General features: G+C 39.6%; 1 protein-coding gene across 2 annotated transcripts in view; it reads right to left on the bottom strand.

The window, feature by feature from the left end:
- Nucleotides 1-19,743, bottom strand: part of EML1 (EMAP like 1) — a 149,706-nt gene that overhangs the window by 38,011 nt on the left and 91,952 nt on the right. The window contains exons 4-8 of one of the 2 annotated variants that reach the window (XM_081336729.1): nt 15,608-15,742; nt 11,620-11,648; nt 7,115-7,141; nt 4,308-4,437; nt 2,856-3,005 (exon numbers count right to left, since the gene is read on the bottom strand). In XM_081336729.1, coding sequence (XP_081192855.1) covers nt 2,856-3,005; nt 4,308-4,437; nt 7,115-7,141; nt 11,620-11,648; nt 15,608-15,742 — 471 coding nt within the window. The remainder of the gene's footprint in view (nt 1-2,855; nt 3,006-4,307; nt 4,438-7,114; nt 7,142-11,619; nt 11,649-15,607; nt 15,743-19,743) is intronic. The other variant, XM_081336730.1, reaches the window with a different exon arrangement.

Below are 19,743 nucleotides of genomic sequence, written 5' to 3' on the forward strand. Positions count from 1 at the left end.
TTTACCAAGCAGTAGGTTGTGGTCTACTTTATCAAATGTCTTACTGAAATCTAAGTATACTACGTCCACAGCATTTCACTGGTCTACTAGTTTAGTCACTTTATCAAAGAATGTGTTTCCTGGGTGTTTTTCCCCCCTTTCTTGAAGATGGGAACCACATCAGCCCTTTTCCAATCCTCAGGTACTTCCCCAGTACTCCAGGATTTATGAAAGATGTGATGCAATGGTTCTGAGATAACATCTGCCAGTTCTTTTCAGAACTCTGGGGTGTAATCTGTCAGGTACCAGTGATTTATATTTGTCAAGGTCGTATATGTGTTCTCTTACCATTTTGTTGCTTATTTTAATTTTTGTTTCTAGTATGTCTTTTGCAGTGTTTTTTTGATATGTTCGGCTATAGTTTCTTTTTGTGTGACGACTGATGCAGTCTGAGTTAAGCAGCTCAGCTTTCTCCCTGTTGTCTGTTATTTCCTTGCCATCTTCTCTCTTTAGTAGGCCTACAGTTTCCTTGACTTTTTTCTTGTTGTTAATATGTTGGAAGAAACTTTTTTTTATTATCCTTGATTTCTGTTGCAAGTTTTTGTTCGTTCTGAGCCTTTGCTTTCCTGACTTCATCTTTGCATGTTCTGGCTGTCTACTGATAATCGGCCTTAGTTATGTGCACCTTTCCATTTTTTGTATTTGTCCTTTTCGTCTTTCAGTTTGTCAAAGAGATCTTTGTGCAGGCATGCTGGTTTCTTCTTGAATTTCATGTTTTTTGTTCTCAATGGTATTGTGCTGGTCTGTACTTTTATGATCGCATTTTTCAGGGTTTCCCATGCTTCTTGTGTTGTTTTCCCTTTTAGGATTTTCATCCATGGGATCTTTCCTAGGTTCTATCTGAGTTTGTTAAAGTCAGCTCTTTTGAAGTTTAAGACACTGGTTGGATTGTTTTCTGTTGCTAGTGTCTGTTACATTAAATTCCAGTATGACGTGGTCACTTTCACCCAAGGTTCCGGCAATTTCAACTCCCTCTATCACTTCTCTATTTGTAAGGATTAAGTCCAGTATAGCTTTACATCTAGTTCCCTCCTCCACCTTTTGGGTGACAAAGTTGTCGGCTAGGTTGATTAGGAATCTGATTGATCTCCCGCTCACTGCAGAGTTTGTCTCTCAATTGATATCTGGATAGTTGAAATCTCCCATTACTACTGTGGTATGCTTCCTACATACGTTTCTTAACTGGTTGGCAAAGAGTTCATCTATTTCTTCTAATTGGTTGGGTGGCCTGTAATATACACCTATGACAATGTCACTTTTTTTCTCTTTTATATTGACCCATATACATTCTGAAGAGATTTTATCTTTCATCACGTGCATTTCTGTAGATACAGTAGTGGCCAAAATTGTGGAAACCTTTTGGGAAAAGTGTACACTAGAAATGCCACCTTTGGTTAAGTTTCCACCAATTTTTATTCTAATTTCGTTATAACTGTAGCCTTGTTTACTTAATAATACTATTTTACATCGCTTTCTGGGCAACCAGTCAACTCTTTGCACCATTACTTTAATTTTATTACATTTTACAAGCTCACTAAATGAAAGGAAAAAAACCCAACCAACTTGATAGTGATCACATAACACACTGACAAATGTTCTCCTCTCAGCTTCAACACATGACAACAATAACTGAATCCAACTGTGATCTGATTGGCTCATTGCCAAAACAAGATGACACCTTGATTGGCTCTGTAAACACTCATGCTCATTGGCTACAATCAGATGAAGGAAAGCTACCTGTTATCAACCTAAGCAAGTTGTGCTTCCTTTTTCTGGTTATTTGGCTATAAATTTTCATAGAATACAGTACAGAAAATTGAACAAACTATGTTGCATTACATTCTTGATTAAATTATCTTTCTACTGATATATAATTCTATGGTACTACTCCAAAAAAAGTGGTGTTATTAGCCATCAAACTTCAAAAATACACTTTTCCCAAAAGGTTTCCACAGTTTTGGCCACTACTGTATGTAGTATTCTCTTACATAAAGTGCAACTCCCCCTCTTCTTTTTGTAGACCTGTTTCTTTTGAACAATTTGTATCCATCCATCAGTCCATTCCATTCATAGTTTATATTGTATATGGTAAACTTGTCCCATTTAAATATTACTTCCTACTACTTTACCCTCAACCTGAACCTGGGTTACTATAGACAAACCAGTACTTAGCTTCAATCTATAAGCTGTATGCCCTTTGTAGTTTTTGACAAGCTTTGTAATAGGAAAAATGAAACATTGAACCAAGTAAGACTCTATATCCGTGGTGGCGAACTTATGGCACACATGCCACAGGTGGCACGCAGAGCCCTCTCTGTGGGCACGCGCATCATCGCCCCAGTCCTAGGCCTTCAGCTAGGTTTTATAAAACCTTTTTGCCTTAGGCCTCCACCACCGTGTGCAAAAAAAAAGGTTCGATCAATCAATTTCAACTTCTCGCGGGGAAAAAAAAGATCTCGCAAAGTTGAAATTGATTGAATTTTTTAGTCCCATCCAGTCTGCCGTTACCACTGCAGCCACACCCACCCAATGGGCCATGCCCAACTGGCACCCAATAATACATAAGTGAGTTTTGGGTTGCAATTTGGGCACTCTTGTCTCTAAAAGGTTCGCCATCACTGCTCTATATTATATTCTAGCCACTACCAGTGAATCCAGGACCACCACCATTTCTAAGACAATTTTGTTCACAGCCCCAGAAATTTGATGCTAAGCCTGCCATTATGCTTTCTCTATCAGTTATAAGCTAAAATATAGATAGATCTTTGAATGTTTTACTCTGATTTCTTTTCAGACTTCCCTTTTCCATGGCTTACCACTTCACATCATCATTGTGACCAATATAATGTCTCTGCAGTTGTTCTTCAACATTGTACAATACAACAACAGATGCAATGAAGTAAACAGTTTCTCCGGTTGGTAAAAGGTACAGATTATTGCGACAATCCCGACCTCTATAACCATAGCTGGCATGTTAGTTAAGACATAACAACTGAACATTACAAGTGACAATCGTGGAATTCTGGGATCATAAAGTTCATACAGTAAGGCTCCCTGGTTCCTTGAAACTTTACCAATTTCTAACAGAGGAACAACTCTGATGGTAGCACATGTTAATGATTACATAAGTGATTAAAGTTCTATATTTCCCTTTAAAAAGGTAGATACTTTTGTAGTATTTTATATATATATTCACATTTCATGGCATGTTATCATATGTGCTGGTTCAAAGATCACCAACTTTCTATTAGAAAGATTATGAATGCATTTGTGAGCTAGAAGATTTGAAACAAATCTTGCAAACAAATTTGTTCATGTGCCAGTTTGTAGAAGGGAAGAATTTCACATACTGTAGAACATTCTCCGTCTCCCACTTAAAATCAAATATCCCCCAGCTAACAGGAAGAGGTTCTTCCCAAAGGGAAACATGCAGCTCTGTTAGTCAGCATACTTGATACTAAGCCAAGACTTCTAATACAGTATAACATACAACACAATAACAAATACCTACTAGTAACTTTATAGTAATTTTACTGTTGATTAGCCAATCAAAATAAAGAATATAACATTAATAAGACCACATGTAAAAGTAAAAGAACAGATTAAAAAATAAAGAATGAAAATCATATTAGCTAGATTTTTCAATATTAAAATATTAAATATTAAAAGACAATTAGACTAAAAGCCAAGCTAGATGAAATCAAGAATGTTTTATACCAGTATTTTAACTAAAATTAAAATCTATATTTAACTTGTACAAAAAAGAAACTGAGTTATGCTTGTAACTTGAAATATTAACAATTAGGAATAATTAAAAGAAGGGATCCAGCATAACTAATGTTTTTGATTAGTATATCCTCTTTGTGCTTATGCTGAAAATCTGGATAGTTTTTCTAATAATTGGGTTTTTAATCAAAAAAATTGTATGGAAATGTTATAAATTCCCTCTGATATCCAACTAGAAACACACTTCCTTATATTATATTTAGTAATTACAGCACCCTTTTTGTTTGTGCATCTAATTTACTAACCTGATAGATTTAAACATATACCTTCAGGATGCATTAAACTGAAAACTTGAGAGATTATTAATAATATACAGATGAGAAGCTTTATAACATCAATATTTATTGTGTTCTTTCTGTGAAAATATTAGTTCCTTGCATTTAGATGCCTACTATGCTTCTTAACATTTAAAGATGTACTTTAAAAATAGAGTATCAGAAATAAGCATTATTTAGTTGAAGTGTGTCCATAAATAAGGATACACCCATTCCAGTTTAAGCTTTTTGGATGGTAGTTCTGCCTTTGCTTCCAAATTGTAAGATTCCACTTGATCTTTTGGCATGTACATGGTAACAGGACGTCCACGCAGAAACATTTTAACATATCCTTCCTCTATTGAAAAAAAAATACATAACAAACAAAATTCATATACAGTATTTTGCCATTTTAACATTTCATGTCTCTAACAACATTTTAAAGTTATGTGGTAGAAACAGATATTTTTAAACAATAGCCCAAAGCCTTAATTATTTATGTACACAATTTTAAAATCTTTTTAATACTCTGAAACTCCACAATAAATAAATATAAAATATGACTTTCAGAAAGGGAGTGACTTTTTTCTATTGCTATCCAACTGAGGAATTAACCTAATTACTATAATTAACACAAAAAGTCACTAAAGTAAATTTTACTTTGAATTAAATTTTCACATATCTGCATATCAGTATCTAAATTTTAATGACTTCCTAGTTTAAACATGAACTTAGTATTTGATTTGCAATGATTAATGATACATGTACTGGAAACTTAGTGAAGATACGACAGTAAAAGAACTGTGCTGATGTACCATGCATGCAACAACATAACTGGATATTGGAAAAAATAGGTAGCCCTTGTTTAAGCAATTGCTTTGTTTAACAACTATTTGCAATTACAATGGTGATGAAAAAGTAACTTTGTGATCAATTGTCACATTTACAATCTTTGTAGGTTTGTAAATCAAAGAAAAGTTGAAATAAGATAATGAGTGAGCCTGGCTCCTGGAAATCTATGGATGTATCTAAATGTCTAGCCTACAGCCCTGATCCCATCCAAGTAACACATAGGACAAAATTTGTCTAACTTTACACATCAGCCAAAGCTGGCTAGATGCAGCTGTTTTCATAAAGAAAGAAAAATGTGTCTTGACAGTACATTTTTGTTTGTTTTGAAAATGAGTACAAATGGATATTATAAGCCTTGCTATAATAAAACCTCCTGTGTTGGCAAGGACTATAGGATACATTTCTAGACCTATATCAAGGAACAAATCATACTGTATTTCTGCACTTAACAGTAAAATATATATTGAAATTTGTATTGATTTACGACTGTCAATTTCTTAAACACAGAAGATAGAAAGCAGGTTGTGATTTCTGAAACCTGCCCCATCCTGAATGAAACTTTTCTCTGCTACTTTTTGTTGTCTTTAAACAAAATTCAATGCTACTGTATTTCAGTTCAAATCATAACTAATGCTCAAGGTTTTATCTTAAAAACTTGATTAATAGAGAATCTGATATATAAAAATCACAGTTAAATTTTAAATTTTAATTAAAGCTAATAAGAGAAATGGTTAGACACATGAAAAGAAAAAGAAAGGTACAGAGTAAATATACAATTTTCCCCCATTTTCAAGCATATATGTTTGTAGAAACCATTTCAAATAAGATTGAACTTTAATTTTCAACACTATGTTACTGTTTTATGATTTATGTTTGCTTAATTTAATTTTTTTCTAATAAAATCTAAGTAATGAAAAAATATAAAAAATGCATTTTCATGCAAATATCATGAAAAAATAGTAAAAACTATAAAGGAATTAATACATGAAGCAATCACAACATATGAAATTATACTGTATTGCCAAAGGCATTGTTCTGGTATCTCATTCACAATTAGGTTGATTTATGTAAAAACAATTCTACAAAACCTACGATTAACTTAAACCAACCATGCTACTGATCATATGCTAGGGATGGATTAAGAATTTGCTACACTTGCTTTCCAGACCATCCTCTGACAACAGGCAGACTGATCTGAAAAGTGGCATGTCCCATATCAATAGAAAGAATAACATATGGTAAGGATCTTACAACTATAACAAGACATATAGATTTACAGAGATTAAGCCATTGAATACCAAGTTAAAGAGACAACTGCTAAATGAAGCTTGGTTAAATATGTACAATAGTTGTAAAGAACGCTGAAGAGATAATACTAAATGCTTGCAGTAATCTTAAAATAGCATCTCAAGTTACCCATAAAAGACTGAAAAATTAAAGAAATGCATGACATATTTAGAATATGGACTACCATAAACATTGAATAATTAAGATATAATTTTACAAAGTTAAGAAGATATTTATAAATGAGATATTAGGAATAAATTATTTATATAACTGCAGTTCAAATTTGTTTAGTCTTCCCAATGGAAATGCATAATATGTATACATTACTATATGATTATATGTTAATTATTACCAGGCATTCCCGATACTACATAAACACCTTTTAAATTTTTACATAATATATAAAACACAGAAATATGTATTATCCACTTCAACTTGCTTACTGGTATCATAAGTTAAATCTATTACTCACATAAGTCAATTTAGATAGTGAATAAACACTGCAATTAAATCTAAAGCAAAAGTTTGATTTAGGCACATGTTAGGATGCTATTTGAGCATACTAGAACAGGCACTATCACTTTTCAGCCAAACTGCAAAAGCAACTATTACCACAGACGATGATGGGATTCTATATAGCTACCTTTAACATTTGGGCCTTTTTCTTGGCCATTCATTTAATCAAGAAACATATATAAACATTCATTAATATTCAATTCTACAAGGTTTACAAGCCAGTAGATGCTCTGCAAGAAGCTGGGTAAGAAAAAAGGGAAATTGTTTAATAATATTATAGTCACACAAGGAATAAACTGCCTTTACAGGCTCAAACTGCTTGGCCCTGTTAATAGGCTGGTTTAGAGAGCTGTGAGATTTTAGAAGCAAGTTCTACCTACCTTTACAATGTGTCACACGACGCTTCCCTTGTGGTTACAGAGACAGAGATAGAAGTGCTAGATAAAGATGTATTCAAGAACAGTCAGGCTCATCTACATCCCTGCTCTGTAGAGTACCCAGCTGTATGATTCTATTATCAATACAGGTAACATGTCCCTATTTTGCATTTGTATTGATATAAATAGAAAAATCCAAGTACATATGTAAGTTTTTGCAGTTTCCATTATCTTTCACAATTCAAATATACTATCTCAAAAAGCAGGAAAAAAATAGTGTCCCAAATTTTGTTTTACTGCTATTCTATCAAGTAGTGTTGATTCAGGTGATACAAATTAAGCTTTGTATTATAAGCTTATAATTGATTTGTATAATCAACTATAAAAGAGACCTACATGGTAAAAAGTAAAAATAAATTTGGATTTCCTTGTAAAAATAATAGTTGTTCAGTAATTTGATATTCTTAAAAATAAATCTAATGTTTTAAATAGCCCAGACCAGTTCAAATGAACTGAAAGCTTTCTGTGAGTTTTTCTTTGAAAGCCAAACCGAAATATTGTTTTGTCAAATACACATTCTCAGCCCATATTGCCAAAGTTATCAGAAACTGGGGGAAGATATTTATAGGGGAAAAAAGAGCAGATGACAGAAAACATGTTTTAAAACCACATTCCTCTGTGCCAATTCTGTCCTCAGAGTACTCTTCCACACTGGTATTTCCATTATGCTAATTTCTACTTCTGGTGTCGATCCTGGATGGAACTGGATTTAAAAATTAAAAAGTGGTATTTAATAAGGAGATTCAAGAGGCAGAGTCTGGCACCTCCAGTCCTTCCCATCAGTTCTGTTCTGCATACACTGACTTTAAAACAAATGCTGTTATATGAGGATTTATATTATGTGAGGAACACTTTACACATTTAATTTAAGCACTATCTGCAAATCATAATCTTGGTCCATATTATTATTGATCACTTAAAAAGTGAACTGGTAGTAATGGTGTTTAAAGCCCTACATGGCAGGGGTCCGGAGTACCTTAGGGAACACCTGCTGCCGGCGTCTACTTCCCTCCGCCCTGTGCGTTCCCACAGAGAGGGCCTCCTCAGGGTGCCACCGGTCAGAGAATGTCGACTGGTGGCCCCCAGGGGGAGATCCTTCTCTGTGGGCGCCCCGGAGCTATGGAACCAGTTACCGGTTGAGCTCCGGACGGCGCCCGATCTTCGCTCCTTGTTCGAGCAAGCCGGCCTGGCCTGAGGGGGGGATTGGTGGGGTTTTTACTATTTTTATTGGGGTTTTTAGTATGTATTAACTGTATTTAGTATGTATTAACTGTATTTTTAATTGGGCATGTATTTAATTACCTTTTATCTTTTGTAAATTTCTGTGTTTTATTCTTGCCCTGTACACCGCCCTGAGTCCTTCGGGAGAAGGGCGGTATAGAAATATTAATAAATTAAATTAAATTAAAATTTACAACTGAATGACAATGACCTCTGATTGGCAATGTGTACAACCAGATACAGCAATTTCATAATTATACACAACTGCTTTTTCTAAAACAATGCACTCTCTCCTCTTTAAAATAGCCCTCCTGACTAACAGTATTATCTATTGGTTGTATGGATTATACTGACAGGGTACTACTATCTGCACTATCCACATTTTTTTGTGTGTGGACTGTTTGAACAGGACTGTGCAGTGTCAGGCATAGAATACTCTGCTTGATCAGTTCCTATATCGCTACCATGAAGTGGAAATCCATAGTGAACAAAGGCGTTGGATCAGACATATACCGTATATACTTGAGTATAAGCCGACTCGAGTATAAGCCGAGACCCCCAATTTCACCCCCAAAAACTGGGAAAAGTTGTTGACTCGAGTATAAGCCGATCCGCCGTTCTGCAAGCCTCCGCCACCGGCGGAGGCTGGATCCGCGCTCTGCAAGCCTCTGCCGCCAGCAGAGGCTCGATCCGCCATTTTGCAAGCCTGAATACACAGGAATACCCTGTGTGGCCGCGGCTCTCGGGGAAGCCCTGGCTGTCCGCTTCCTCGCTCCACGCTGCCATTCGGGGGCCGCACGTTCCCCGGGCAAATCGCGGCGCCCAGCAGGCGAGGAAACACGCCCGCTCCAGTCGCCCCCCCTTCCCTCAGGAGACGCGAAGCAAGTGACCGCCCGGAGCTTACCGAGGACTTGCGTGCGGCCGAGGCTTCGGTGCTTCCAGGATCGCGCGCACCTCTCCCAAGCCGCCACCGTCCGGAGACCTGCCGAAGTTTGGGGAGGTTTGGGGAGGTGCGCCCGCACCTCCCCAAACGTCGGCAGGTCTCCGTTCCTCCGCGCAGACCTGCCGACGTTTGGGGAGGTTTGGGCTCCTCCCCAAACCTCCCCAAACGTCGGCAGGTCTCCGTTCCTCCTGCCGACGTTTGGGGAGGTTTGGGCGCCTCCCCAAACCTCCCCAAACGTCGGCAGGTCTCCGTTCTTCCTGCCGACGTTTGGGGAGGTTTGGGCGCCTCCCCAAACCTCCCCAGGTCTCCGTTCCTCCGCGCAGACCTGCCGACGTTTGGGGAGGTTTGGGCGCCTCCCCAAACCTCCCCAGGTCTCCGTTCCTCCTGCCGACGTTTGGGGAGGTTTGGGCGCCTCCCCAAACCTCCCCAGGTCTCCGTTCCTCCGCGCAGACCTGCCGACGTTTGGGGAGGTTTGGGCGCCTCCCCAAACGTCGGCAGGTCTGCGCGGAGGAACGGAGACCTGGGGAGGTTTGGGGAGGCGCCCAAACCTCCCCAAACGTCGGCAGGAGGAACGGAGACCTGCCGACGTTTGGGGAGGTTTGGGGAGGCGCCCAAACCTCCCCAAACGTCGGCAGGTCTGCGCGGAGGAACGGAGACCTGGGGAGGTTTGGGAAGGCGCCCAAACCTCCCCAAACGTCGGCAGGAGGAACGGAGACCTGGGGAGGTTTGGGGAGGCGCCCAAACCTCCCCAAACGTCGGCAGGAGGAACGGAGACCTGGGGAGGTTTGGGGAGGCGCCCAAACCTCCCCAAACGTCGGCAGGTCTGCGCGGAGGAACGGAGACCTGGGGAGGTTTGGGGAGGCGCCCAAACCTCCCCAAACGTCGGCAGGAGGAACGGAGACCTGGGGAGGTTTGGGGAGGCGCCCAAACCTCCCCAAACGTCGGCAGGAGGAACGGAGACCTGGGGAGGTTTGGGGAGGTGCCCAAACCTCCCCAAACGTCGGCAGGTCTGCGCGGAGGAACGGAGACCTGGGGAGGTTTGGGGAGGCGCCCAAACCTCCCCAAACGTCGGCAGGTCTGCGCGGAGGAACGGAGACCTGGGGAGGTTTGGGGAGGTGCCCAAACCTCCCCAAACGTCGGCAGGAGGAACGGAGACCTGCCGAGGTTTGGGGAGGCGCCCAAACCTCCCCAAACGTCGGCAGGAGGAACGGAGACCTGCCGAGGTTTGGGGAGGCGCCCAAACCTCCCCAAACGTCGGCAGGTCTGCGCGGAGGAACGGAGACCTGGGGAGGTTTGGGGAGGCGCCCAAACCTCCCCAAACGTCGGCAGGAGGAACGGAGACCTGCCGACGTTTGGGGAGGTTTGGGGAGGCACCCAAACCTCCCCAAACGTCGGCAGGAGGAACGGAGACCTGCCGACGTTTGGGGAGGTTTGGGGAGGCGCCCAAACCTCCCCAAACGTCGGCAGGAGGAACGGAGACCTGCCGACGTTTGGGGAGGTTTGGGGAGGTGCCCAAACCTCCCCAAACGTCGGCAGGTCTCCGTTCCTCCGCGCCCTGCCTGCCTGCTTCTTTCCGCTGCGGAAAGAAGCAGGCAGGCAGGGCGCGGAGGAACGGAGACATGCCGACGTTTGGGGAGGTTTGGGGAGGTGCACGCGCACCTCCCCAAACCTCCCCAAACTTCGGCAGGTCTCGGACGGCGGTGGCTTGGGAGAGGTGCGCGCGATCCCGGAAGCACCAAAGCCTCGGCCGCGCACAAGTCCTCGGTAAGTTTTTTTGTTGACTGGAGTATAAACCGAAGTGGAATTTTTCAGCCCAAAAAGTGGGCTGAAAAATTCGGCTTATACTCAAGTATATACGGTAATTTGTTTGGTTCTGGCATATTGCATGAACACAGCTATTGTGTTCCATTAATCCAGGTTTATTATACTTGGAACTGCACCTTTCCATTAAGGAAATGGTGGCCAGGTCAAGCCATTTTATTCTGAGGGAATGAGGGACAAATATTAAAATTACTGAACAAACCATAGACTTCTTTAAGATGGTAGCAATATAAATAGCAAATAAAAAGTACAAGCTTATAAACTTAATATGGTAGTTTGTTAAAATGTGAACTTCATTGCAATTTGGTAATCACCACAATGAAATCTAGGCTATGATTTAGGAACCAAATTATAATAATTCTGTTAACCAATTATCTAGAGAAAGTTTTTCAAATATTCATACTCTTAATTAGAACAAAAGTTATGTATTTTTATGAAACAATAAAGAAAAGAAAACAATTACCTGCACTGAACATTGGTTCCTTGGGTTTGCTGCAAAACAATCAAGGAAGATTATTTTAAATAACATTGAACCCATACATTCGTCCTCCCAAGCATCCTTTCCTTGAATACTACATATACTTTTGATTAACTATTCTTCTTTGATATTATCATTCATTCTAAATCTCTCTATTAAACTAATGTATCTAATTTCTACTCTGCTGCAATGAAATGATTTTCAGAGGCTTACAAAGAATATAGAAAGTTACAATATCCAGTCTAATTAAAACCTGAAACAAAAGTAACAGTAAAGAATCACATTTTCCTTTCTTCCAAAAAAAGGGGGAGGGAAGGCATCATGTACAATTTAAGAAAATGATCTCCATGACAGTTTGATTTTCAATATTTTCTTAAAAATCCTAACTGCAGTTCCAAAGCATCCCCATTACTACAGAAGACAGAAACAACTTGCTTCAGAGCACTGAAATTCTTGAAAACATGAAGCTGTAAATAAAAAAACAGCTTGCCTTCAGAAATTGTGGGCGTTCCATCACTGGAGGTTTTTAAAAAGAGGCTAGGTAGTCACTTATATGAAATGGTATAGGTTTTCCTGCTTGAGCAGGGGGTTGGACTAGAAGACCTCTAAGGTCCCTTCCAATTCTATTCTATTCTATTCTATTCTATTCTATTCTATTCTATTCTATTCTATTCTATTCTATTCTATTCCATTCCATTCCATTCTATTCTATTCTATTCTTATTATTAACTTTTCCCTGCATGTTTCAATAGGTTATACCAATGCTAGTTGAGGTACATAGTCTTGTAGTTATCCAGGTGCTAAGGGTCTACAGAATTGGCATTATGTGCTCCTATTGTTGATTGCTAATAAATATGCAGACTGCTGCATTTTGGTCCAATTATAGTTCCAAGCAGTGCTTTTTTTTGTAAAAGAAAAAGGTGCCGGAACTCACACATGTCATACAACCCACCTTGCCTACCCTACAAGGTTCCATCCAAAAAAGGTGCCGGAACTCCGTTCTGAGCATTCTATGACAAAAAAAGCCCTGGTCTCAAGTATTCTTTAAGTGAAGCCTTAAAGACTATTTGGAACTACATAGTGATAGAGACCTGGCTACAAGAATTCATTCTCAACTTACCACATAAGACTACTACAGTGTCTATGTGGTAATTTGAGAATGAATTCTTGTAGACAGGTCCTCCATCACCATGTAAGGCCAAAGTGGCCCACCAGTTGCAGCTGGGCATAGTCTCCATGCCTTCCATCTGCTGTTCAAGCAGAAGCTATGAGTCAAGAATTCCAACCCACAAGTCATGAGCCTGTTCTTTCACAAGTAGTACTTGCTCATCAAGGAATAAACACACTGAAGTACAAACAGCAACTCCATCTTAGTTGGATTCAATTTCAGCCTGTACCTTTGGTTGCTCATAGCCTCCAGACATTGCCAAAGGACAATAACAGTTATCCCTTACAGACTGGAGTGGGGTAGCAATGTATAATCGGATCCCATCAGCAAACTGATGGTACTGTATTCCAAACTCTCTATAATTTCAACCAATAACTTCATATAGATGTTAAACAGCAGGGGGAAAAGGACTGATCCTTGCAGCATCCACATTGGGGGCCACTGAACCAACATCTTTTTCCCCCACTGCACAAATTGAAACTATTCATTGAGAAAGGAACAGAACAATTGTTAAACAATGTATCGTATCCCCAACTCCTGCAGGTGGTCCAAAAAGATAGAACTGTCAATGATATCAAAGGCTGATGAAATGCCCAGCAAAATCAGGATATTGATACACTACCTCCTTCCAGATCTTGACACAGGTCATCGAAGACATTGACTAATATTGTCTTTGGTCAATATCCAGGTTGAACCCAGATTAAGAAGGTTTTATACTCCCTATCACTGTAACTCTGATTTTTCTTCAACATTCTTGCTTACATTTTTAAATTCTCTTACCCTGACTATTTTAAACTTCCAGCCAATTCTTGTTGCACTTTAGTAATTTCTTCCATTCAAGCAATGCTGTTGAAATAATTAATATCCACTTTTATATCCTATACAGTGCTTCGTTTTATGTCCAACACTGGCTCCCCATCCATTTTACATCTATTTTTATCTCATAACTGAAATACTCATTATATGAGCATTTCATTTTTACTCCTTTAGATTTAGATTTAGATTTTATTAGATTTATATACCGTCCTTTTCCCGTAGGACTCAGGGCGTTTTACAGGTGTTTAAAACATCAATACAAAAATTAAAACAATTAAAAATGATTAAATTCAATCCCTGAAGTAGAAATATAAAAACCCCAATTAAAACTCTCAGCCTGGGCCGGAAAGCTCAAAGAGCCAGGTCTTCAGGTCCCGGCTAAATGAGCGAAGGTCGGGGGCAGTCCTAAGCTCCACGGGCAGCTGGTTCCAAAGGACAGGCGCACCCACAGAGAAGGCCCTCCCCCTGGGTGTTATCCGCCGGCAGTCTTTTACCGGCGGCACCCTGAGAAGGCCCTCCCTGTGGGAGCGCACAGGACGAAGGGAACTTGATACCGGCAGCAGGTGTTCCCTCAAATATCCCTTACTCAAGCCATTTAGGGCTTTATAGGTCATCACCAGCACCTTGAATCTCACCCGGAGGGCAACCGGAAGCCAATGCAGCTCGCGGAGTAGAGGTGTTACATGGGAGTATCGGGAAACCCCCATCACAACTCGCGCAGCTGCATTCTGCACCAGCTGAAGCCTCCGAGTGGTCCTCAAGGGCAGCCCCATGTAGAGAGTGTTGCAGACGGGAGGTCACGAGCGCATGAGTGACTGTGCGTAGGGCATCTCGGTCCAGATAGGGTTGCAACTGGCGCACCAAGCGAACCTGGGCAGAAGCCCCTCTGGTCACGGCTCCTATGTGATCTTCAAAACTGAGCCGTGAATCCAGGAGGACGCCCAAGTTGCGAGCCCTATCAACGGGGGGTAACACCCCACCCCCCATCATTAACGATGGAATAAATTGGTTAACCCGAGATGCCGGTATGCACAGCCACTCAGTCTTGGCAGGATTGAGACGAAGTCTGTTTCTTCCCATCCAGACCCGGACCGCCTCCAGGCAACAGGACATCACGGAGAGGGCATCACTGGGTTGGTTCGGGGTGGAGAAAAAAAGTTGGGTATCATCAGCATACTGATGATACCCCACCCCAAAACCACGAATGATCTCACCCAGCGGTTTCATATAGATGTTGAACAGGAGGGGAGAGAGTCCTCCACAACAAGTTTATTTATTTACTTGCAAGTTCTTCAAATGCTCACTTGAGAATTTTCATGGGCTGTAGGCTCTTATAGAACCTGCTTAGAACTTTCTAGAGTTTACAGTATTCTTTGGTGGAAGCCTAACTTAATAGACCTTTGAAATAGGCCAGTTCAAGAAACAGACACAGAATGGTAACAGCCCTTCATTGTAATAAGGGAGAATAACAATATCTTAAAAATCTGAAAGTTTGGCAGGACAAGAAAAAGACACAGCATCTTGAATCTATTCATCACAGAAAATCCTTCATGGACTGAAGAGAACAGAAGATTTTTTTTGTCCAAAGAATTACCTGCTAGATCAAGGCCAATTGCCAATACATCTGACAGAACCAGAGAAAAAGGGAATTTTGCCATTAAGTGACTATAGTCACTCTCTAACACTAGAATTTGGAAAAGTTGATAGGATAGAATTACAACAGTATTAATCTTATGCTAATCTTAAAACTGTTAATCTAAGATCATAATCTATGCACTAAACATATTTAGTTAATAGAGCTATGACGGTTATAAAAACAAGCTGAAGGAACTCAGCAAAAGTAATGCAATGGAGTAGGGCTCCCACCAAACTATTGAAATTCTAGGAGGGTCTTCACAGTGCTTAAATCACAAAGACCACAATGAAAGAATATCTTCTCTTAACCTCCTGAGCCACAAATAAATATAACAGAAATTCTGCTTTTCATACCAGTCGCTGTTCTTCTTGCCACTAGATGAACTGCTTGTGGATCCAGCTCGATTGCGGTTGCCTTTGGAATCCCCATAACTTTCCCTCCGACCACCAGGAGAAACACCTTCAGCTGAGTTGGTTCTTTTAATAGCGCTAATAGAAAACAATCATGAGCTTGAACCATATCCTGAACTCTTCCGAAGTGCCCCTCCCAAGCGATTATCCTAGGGATTCAGCAGCTCTCTTGCCACCCCTGCCACTGTCCCTTTAGCTTTTCAAAAGAACGTGAAGACCTGGCTTTTCACCCAGGTGCTGTGATAGAATGAGGATGGCTGGTGCTGTGCATCCAAGGGATGATCGAAGCAGCAGGTTTTTCTTTCTTGGCCTTATGGTTTATGGTTTCATGGTTTATGGTTTCATGGTTTATGATTTATTATTGTGAGCCACCTAGAGTTGTGTTTAAGATGACATCCGTGCAAATCTTTTAAATAAATAAATTCTTTTAAACTGAAATTACTAATCTGTAATTTCAAATTGAGGGGGAGCAGGATAGACATGGACATTAAAAGACTTTCAACATAAATTAAGCTCCCGAAGAAGATGATTTTTGTTTTAGTAGCCAAACTATAATTCTCCCCTTTTATTCCTTTCTTTTTCTCTTTGACCCAATTTTCACAAAATAAAATCCAGCACATATAGGATTTGTTTGCATTCCTTTACTTAAAAATGAGAAAGGATGGATTTGGCCATATGGGCAGTTCTACAAAAACTGAGGCAAAAACCTAACCACTTTAAAGCCTAAGGAACACACTCCTGCATCTGGACATGCTGGAGATAGTACAGGCAAACATGTTCTCTTCTTTAATATGATACTGAGAGAGTATGTATGCAGTAATCTGAGCTTTCATCTCTTCCCCCCTTTCTTTCTCTTTGTCTCATTTACATACAGAACAGCACAGAAGCTGCATTCTTAATTTTATAGTTCTGCATAAGAGTGTGTACATATCTAAAGGAACTAAGTTGCGCAAAATTGCTTCATGCAATACTGGACAACACTATGTAGAAATGTTTGCTATACTAAGTTAGAGCATCCATAGGAAGTCTGAAATGTATCTTAATTGCTGTCGATTTTCTGTTTCCATCGCACAACTGCATATTCAGGTATTGTCATAAAATTCATCATCTTGATGATTTTGTCAGTAAACAAATTTGTTGGAAATATCTAGTGAGATATTAGAAGCTCCTAGACAGGGTGAAAAATGAGCACAACTTACTACTATCCTGAGATAATAGTTACTGCACATCATAGACGCTTGCCATTTCCTCCATTAGTAGAAACAGAAAATTGATTTGTGGAATTAGTAATAGTCAGATACTATCCTTTACTTTGGGGAGATGGACACTGGTACAGAATACATATGGCTGTTGTAGGAGTCTAAAATGCACTCTTTGTTAATGAATGACACATTCAGAAAGATTAAAGGTAAAGGTAAAGGTTCCCCCGCACATGCGTGCTAGTCGTTTCCGACTCTAGGGGCCGGTGCTCATCTCCGTTTCATAGCCGAAGAGCCAGCGTTTGTCCGAGGACGTCTCCGTGGTCATGTGGCCGGCATGACTAGACGCCAAAGGCGCACGGAACGCTGTTACCTTCCCACCGTAGTGGTCCCTATTTTTCTACTTGCATTTTTACGTGCTTTCGAACTGCTAGGTGGGCAGAAGCTGGGACGAGTAACAGGCGCTCACTCTGTTACGCGGCACTCGGGATTCGACCCGTCAAACTGCCGACCTTCTGATCGACAAGCTCAGCGTCCTAACCCACTGAGCCACCGCGTCCCTTTTCAGAAAGATTAGCTATATATATTTAGCAAAACTGAACGGATAGCTTATTATGATACGTTATCTGAAGTAGAAACTGGGACAGGGCTTCATAAAACAGACGTCCTCTTTAAACAGCATGCTACTATCCACAGATCAGCTGCAAGCCTGCTAGGTAGTAGACTGAGTGAGCTGCCCAGTTAAATGAGATAAGCTCTTTTGCTCACTTATTCCACTGTACAGCTATCTGTTCCGATTGCTTTAAAAGAATATAAACCCAGAGCTAAAAACATATCTAGCAAAGCAAAAGTTAACACTACAAGAGAGCATGGTGAAATGGAAAACTACTCAGAATCCCAGAGAAAGGAACATGCTTACACACCCCAAAGTGGCCAATAGGTGTCAGGCTATCCCTATATCCTAGAAGTCACCTGAACATACACCTAAATTATTCAGCTGGCAATTGTATCTGAATATATTCACCCTGCCACTATTATCAGTTAACAAGGAACACATCACTCTTTTACAGTTTAGTTTCAGTTCCAAAATACTTCCCCCACCCCAAGAAACAGAAGTATACCTAATCCAAATTCTGTGTGATAATGTTGTTCTCAAAGATGTTGATGGGGTTTAGCTATAACTTGAAAATGGCTTGTAATTTTACCTATCAAAATCTGATATAATACAGTCTAAATGTTTTGTGTAATTAAAAAATTAGATACAAAAACATCTTAAACAAAAAAACTTTGAGAAAAAAATAATTAAAGCACTGTGACATCCAATCCTTCTGTTATTACAAAACCAAGAAAGAAAGTATCAGATTAAAGTAGGCAAAGTTTATTATAATGAGGAAGTTATATGTACTCTGGCCTTCACTCTCCTTTTACTGGTCTTTTTGTGGATGTAAGTATTTACAGCCTTTTCCCATGTAACTTCATTAATTTTATTATGGCCTTTATTATGAAATATATTATCTATGGTACTGGATAGTGAAAGAATTAACACAAATAAACCTCTGAAAATAGCCTAATACATCACCTCATTAAGATAATGATTGTTATTAATTATTTTAGAATGTTTGTTATATTACTTTTTAGAAGACAGTGAGAAAATGAGTTAAGATTGGTAGTAAGCCATATTAATAACAAGCTTGCCTGGGTTATAGTTACATCCATGATGGAATGAGCCAGTTTGCTTTGGAAACTTTTGTTTGCATCTCCATTAACTATTACGATTAGCTGAATGTTGTCTAATGACCATTAAAAGTAAGACCAAATGAGATTAGATGAGACCTATCTCATAATCAGTATTGGGTAAGCACTGGCTATTAGAAACAGAGTTAAATTTTAGAACACAAGACTTGGTGATTTTCTATCTACAAAAATTGTAATTTAGCGGTAGGCTAGGAAAGCTAAATGCTATGAATACTCTTACATTTATTTTTGCAGTATACTCTACCATCCTTTTTTCTCAATTCCTGCAAATTGCAAGAAATTACAGGCAGTATTTGCATGCCACTTTGTGTTGGCAAGCATACTTAAATCTATATGGAAAGAAGTCATATTTCCATGTTTTATGCAGAAGTGAGCACAGCATATTGCTAGATTTCTATTCTGGTTGGTGGTATGCAATTACTGCATACTAATGTTTACAAAAAGTACCCCACCCTGGAGACAAATATAAATAAATATCATTCTTTATTTCCAAACACTGTAGTCTCATTTTTTTAAAAAAAAGAGTACATTTCAAGGTGGCTTGATGAAAGGAAACTAGGAGACATATTCAACGGGCTTAGTTTAAAAAAATAGAAATGAAATGTCACAAAAAATATTTTTCTTATGACAAAAATGGAAAAGAAGGGTATAGCTTTATTGTATTTTAATTTCATGGCTCATCAAGACAAAACATAAGCAATAGAATTCCATATTGCTTTTGGATTCAATCACAAAACAATATTTTGGAACAGAAAGGTACACTCTGCAACTCCTTAAACCAAATGCAAATTTTCCTGTGATCATGCAAGGCTCAGTCCTAGATCCTGCAATTCAATTTTCTAAATTAATATTTATGTACTTAAGGGAAATGAATCCTCTGGCAGGACACAGTATTGGGGGTACAATATTAGACAGAAGAAGATTTAGATGTGCTCATAGTAGATGACTAAATTATGAGCAAACAATGTGGTCAGGAGCTGTGAAGTCAAACAAAAGTCTGTAATGCATCACCAGAGGAATCACCAAGAGGCAAAAGGAGATCCTAATCCCACTATATAGGGCTTTAGTCAGAGCCCTTTTGGAATACGGTATGTGTCCAGTTCAAGATGGAACAAGTCCAGAGAT

This window comes from Vipera berus, assembly GCF_964194415.1.
Source record: "Vipera berus genome assembly, chromosome: 1".
Lineage (NCBI taxonomy): Eukaryota > Metazoa > Chordata > Lepidosauria > Squamata > Viperidae > Vipera > Vipera berus.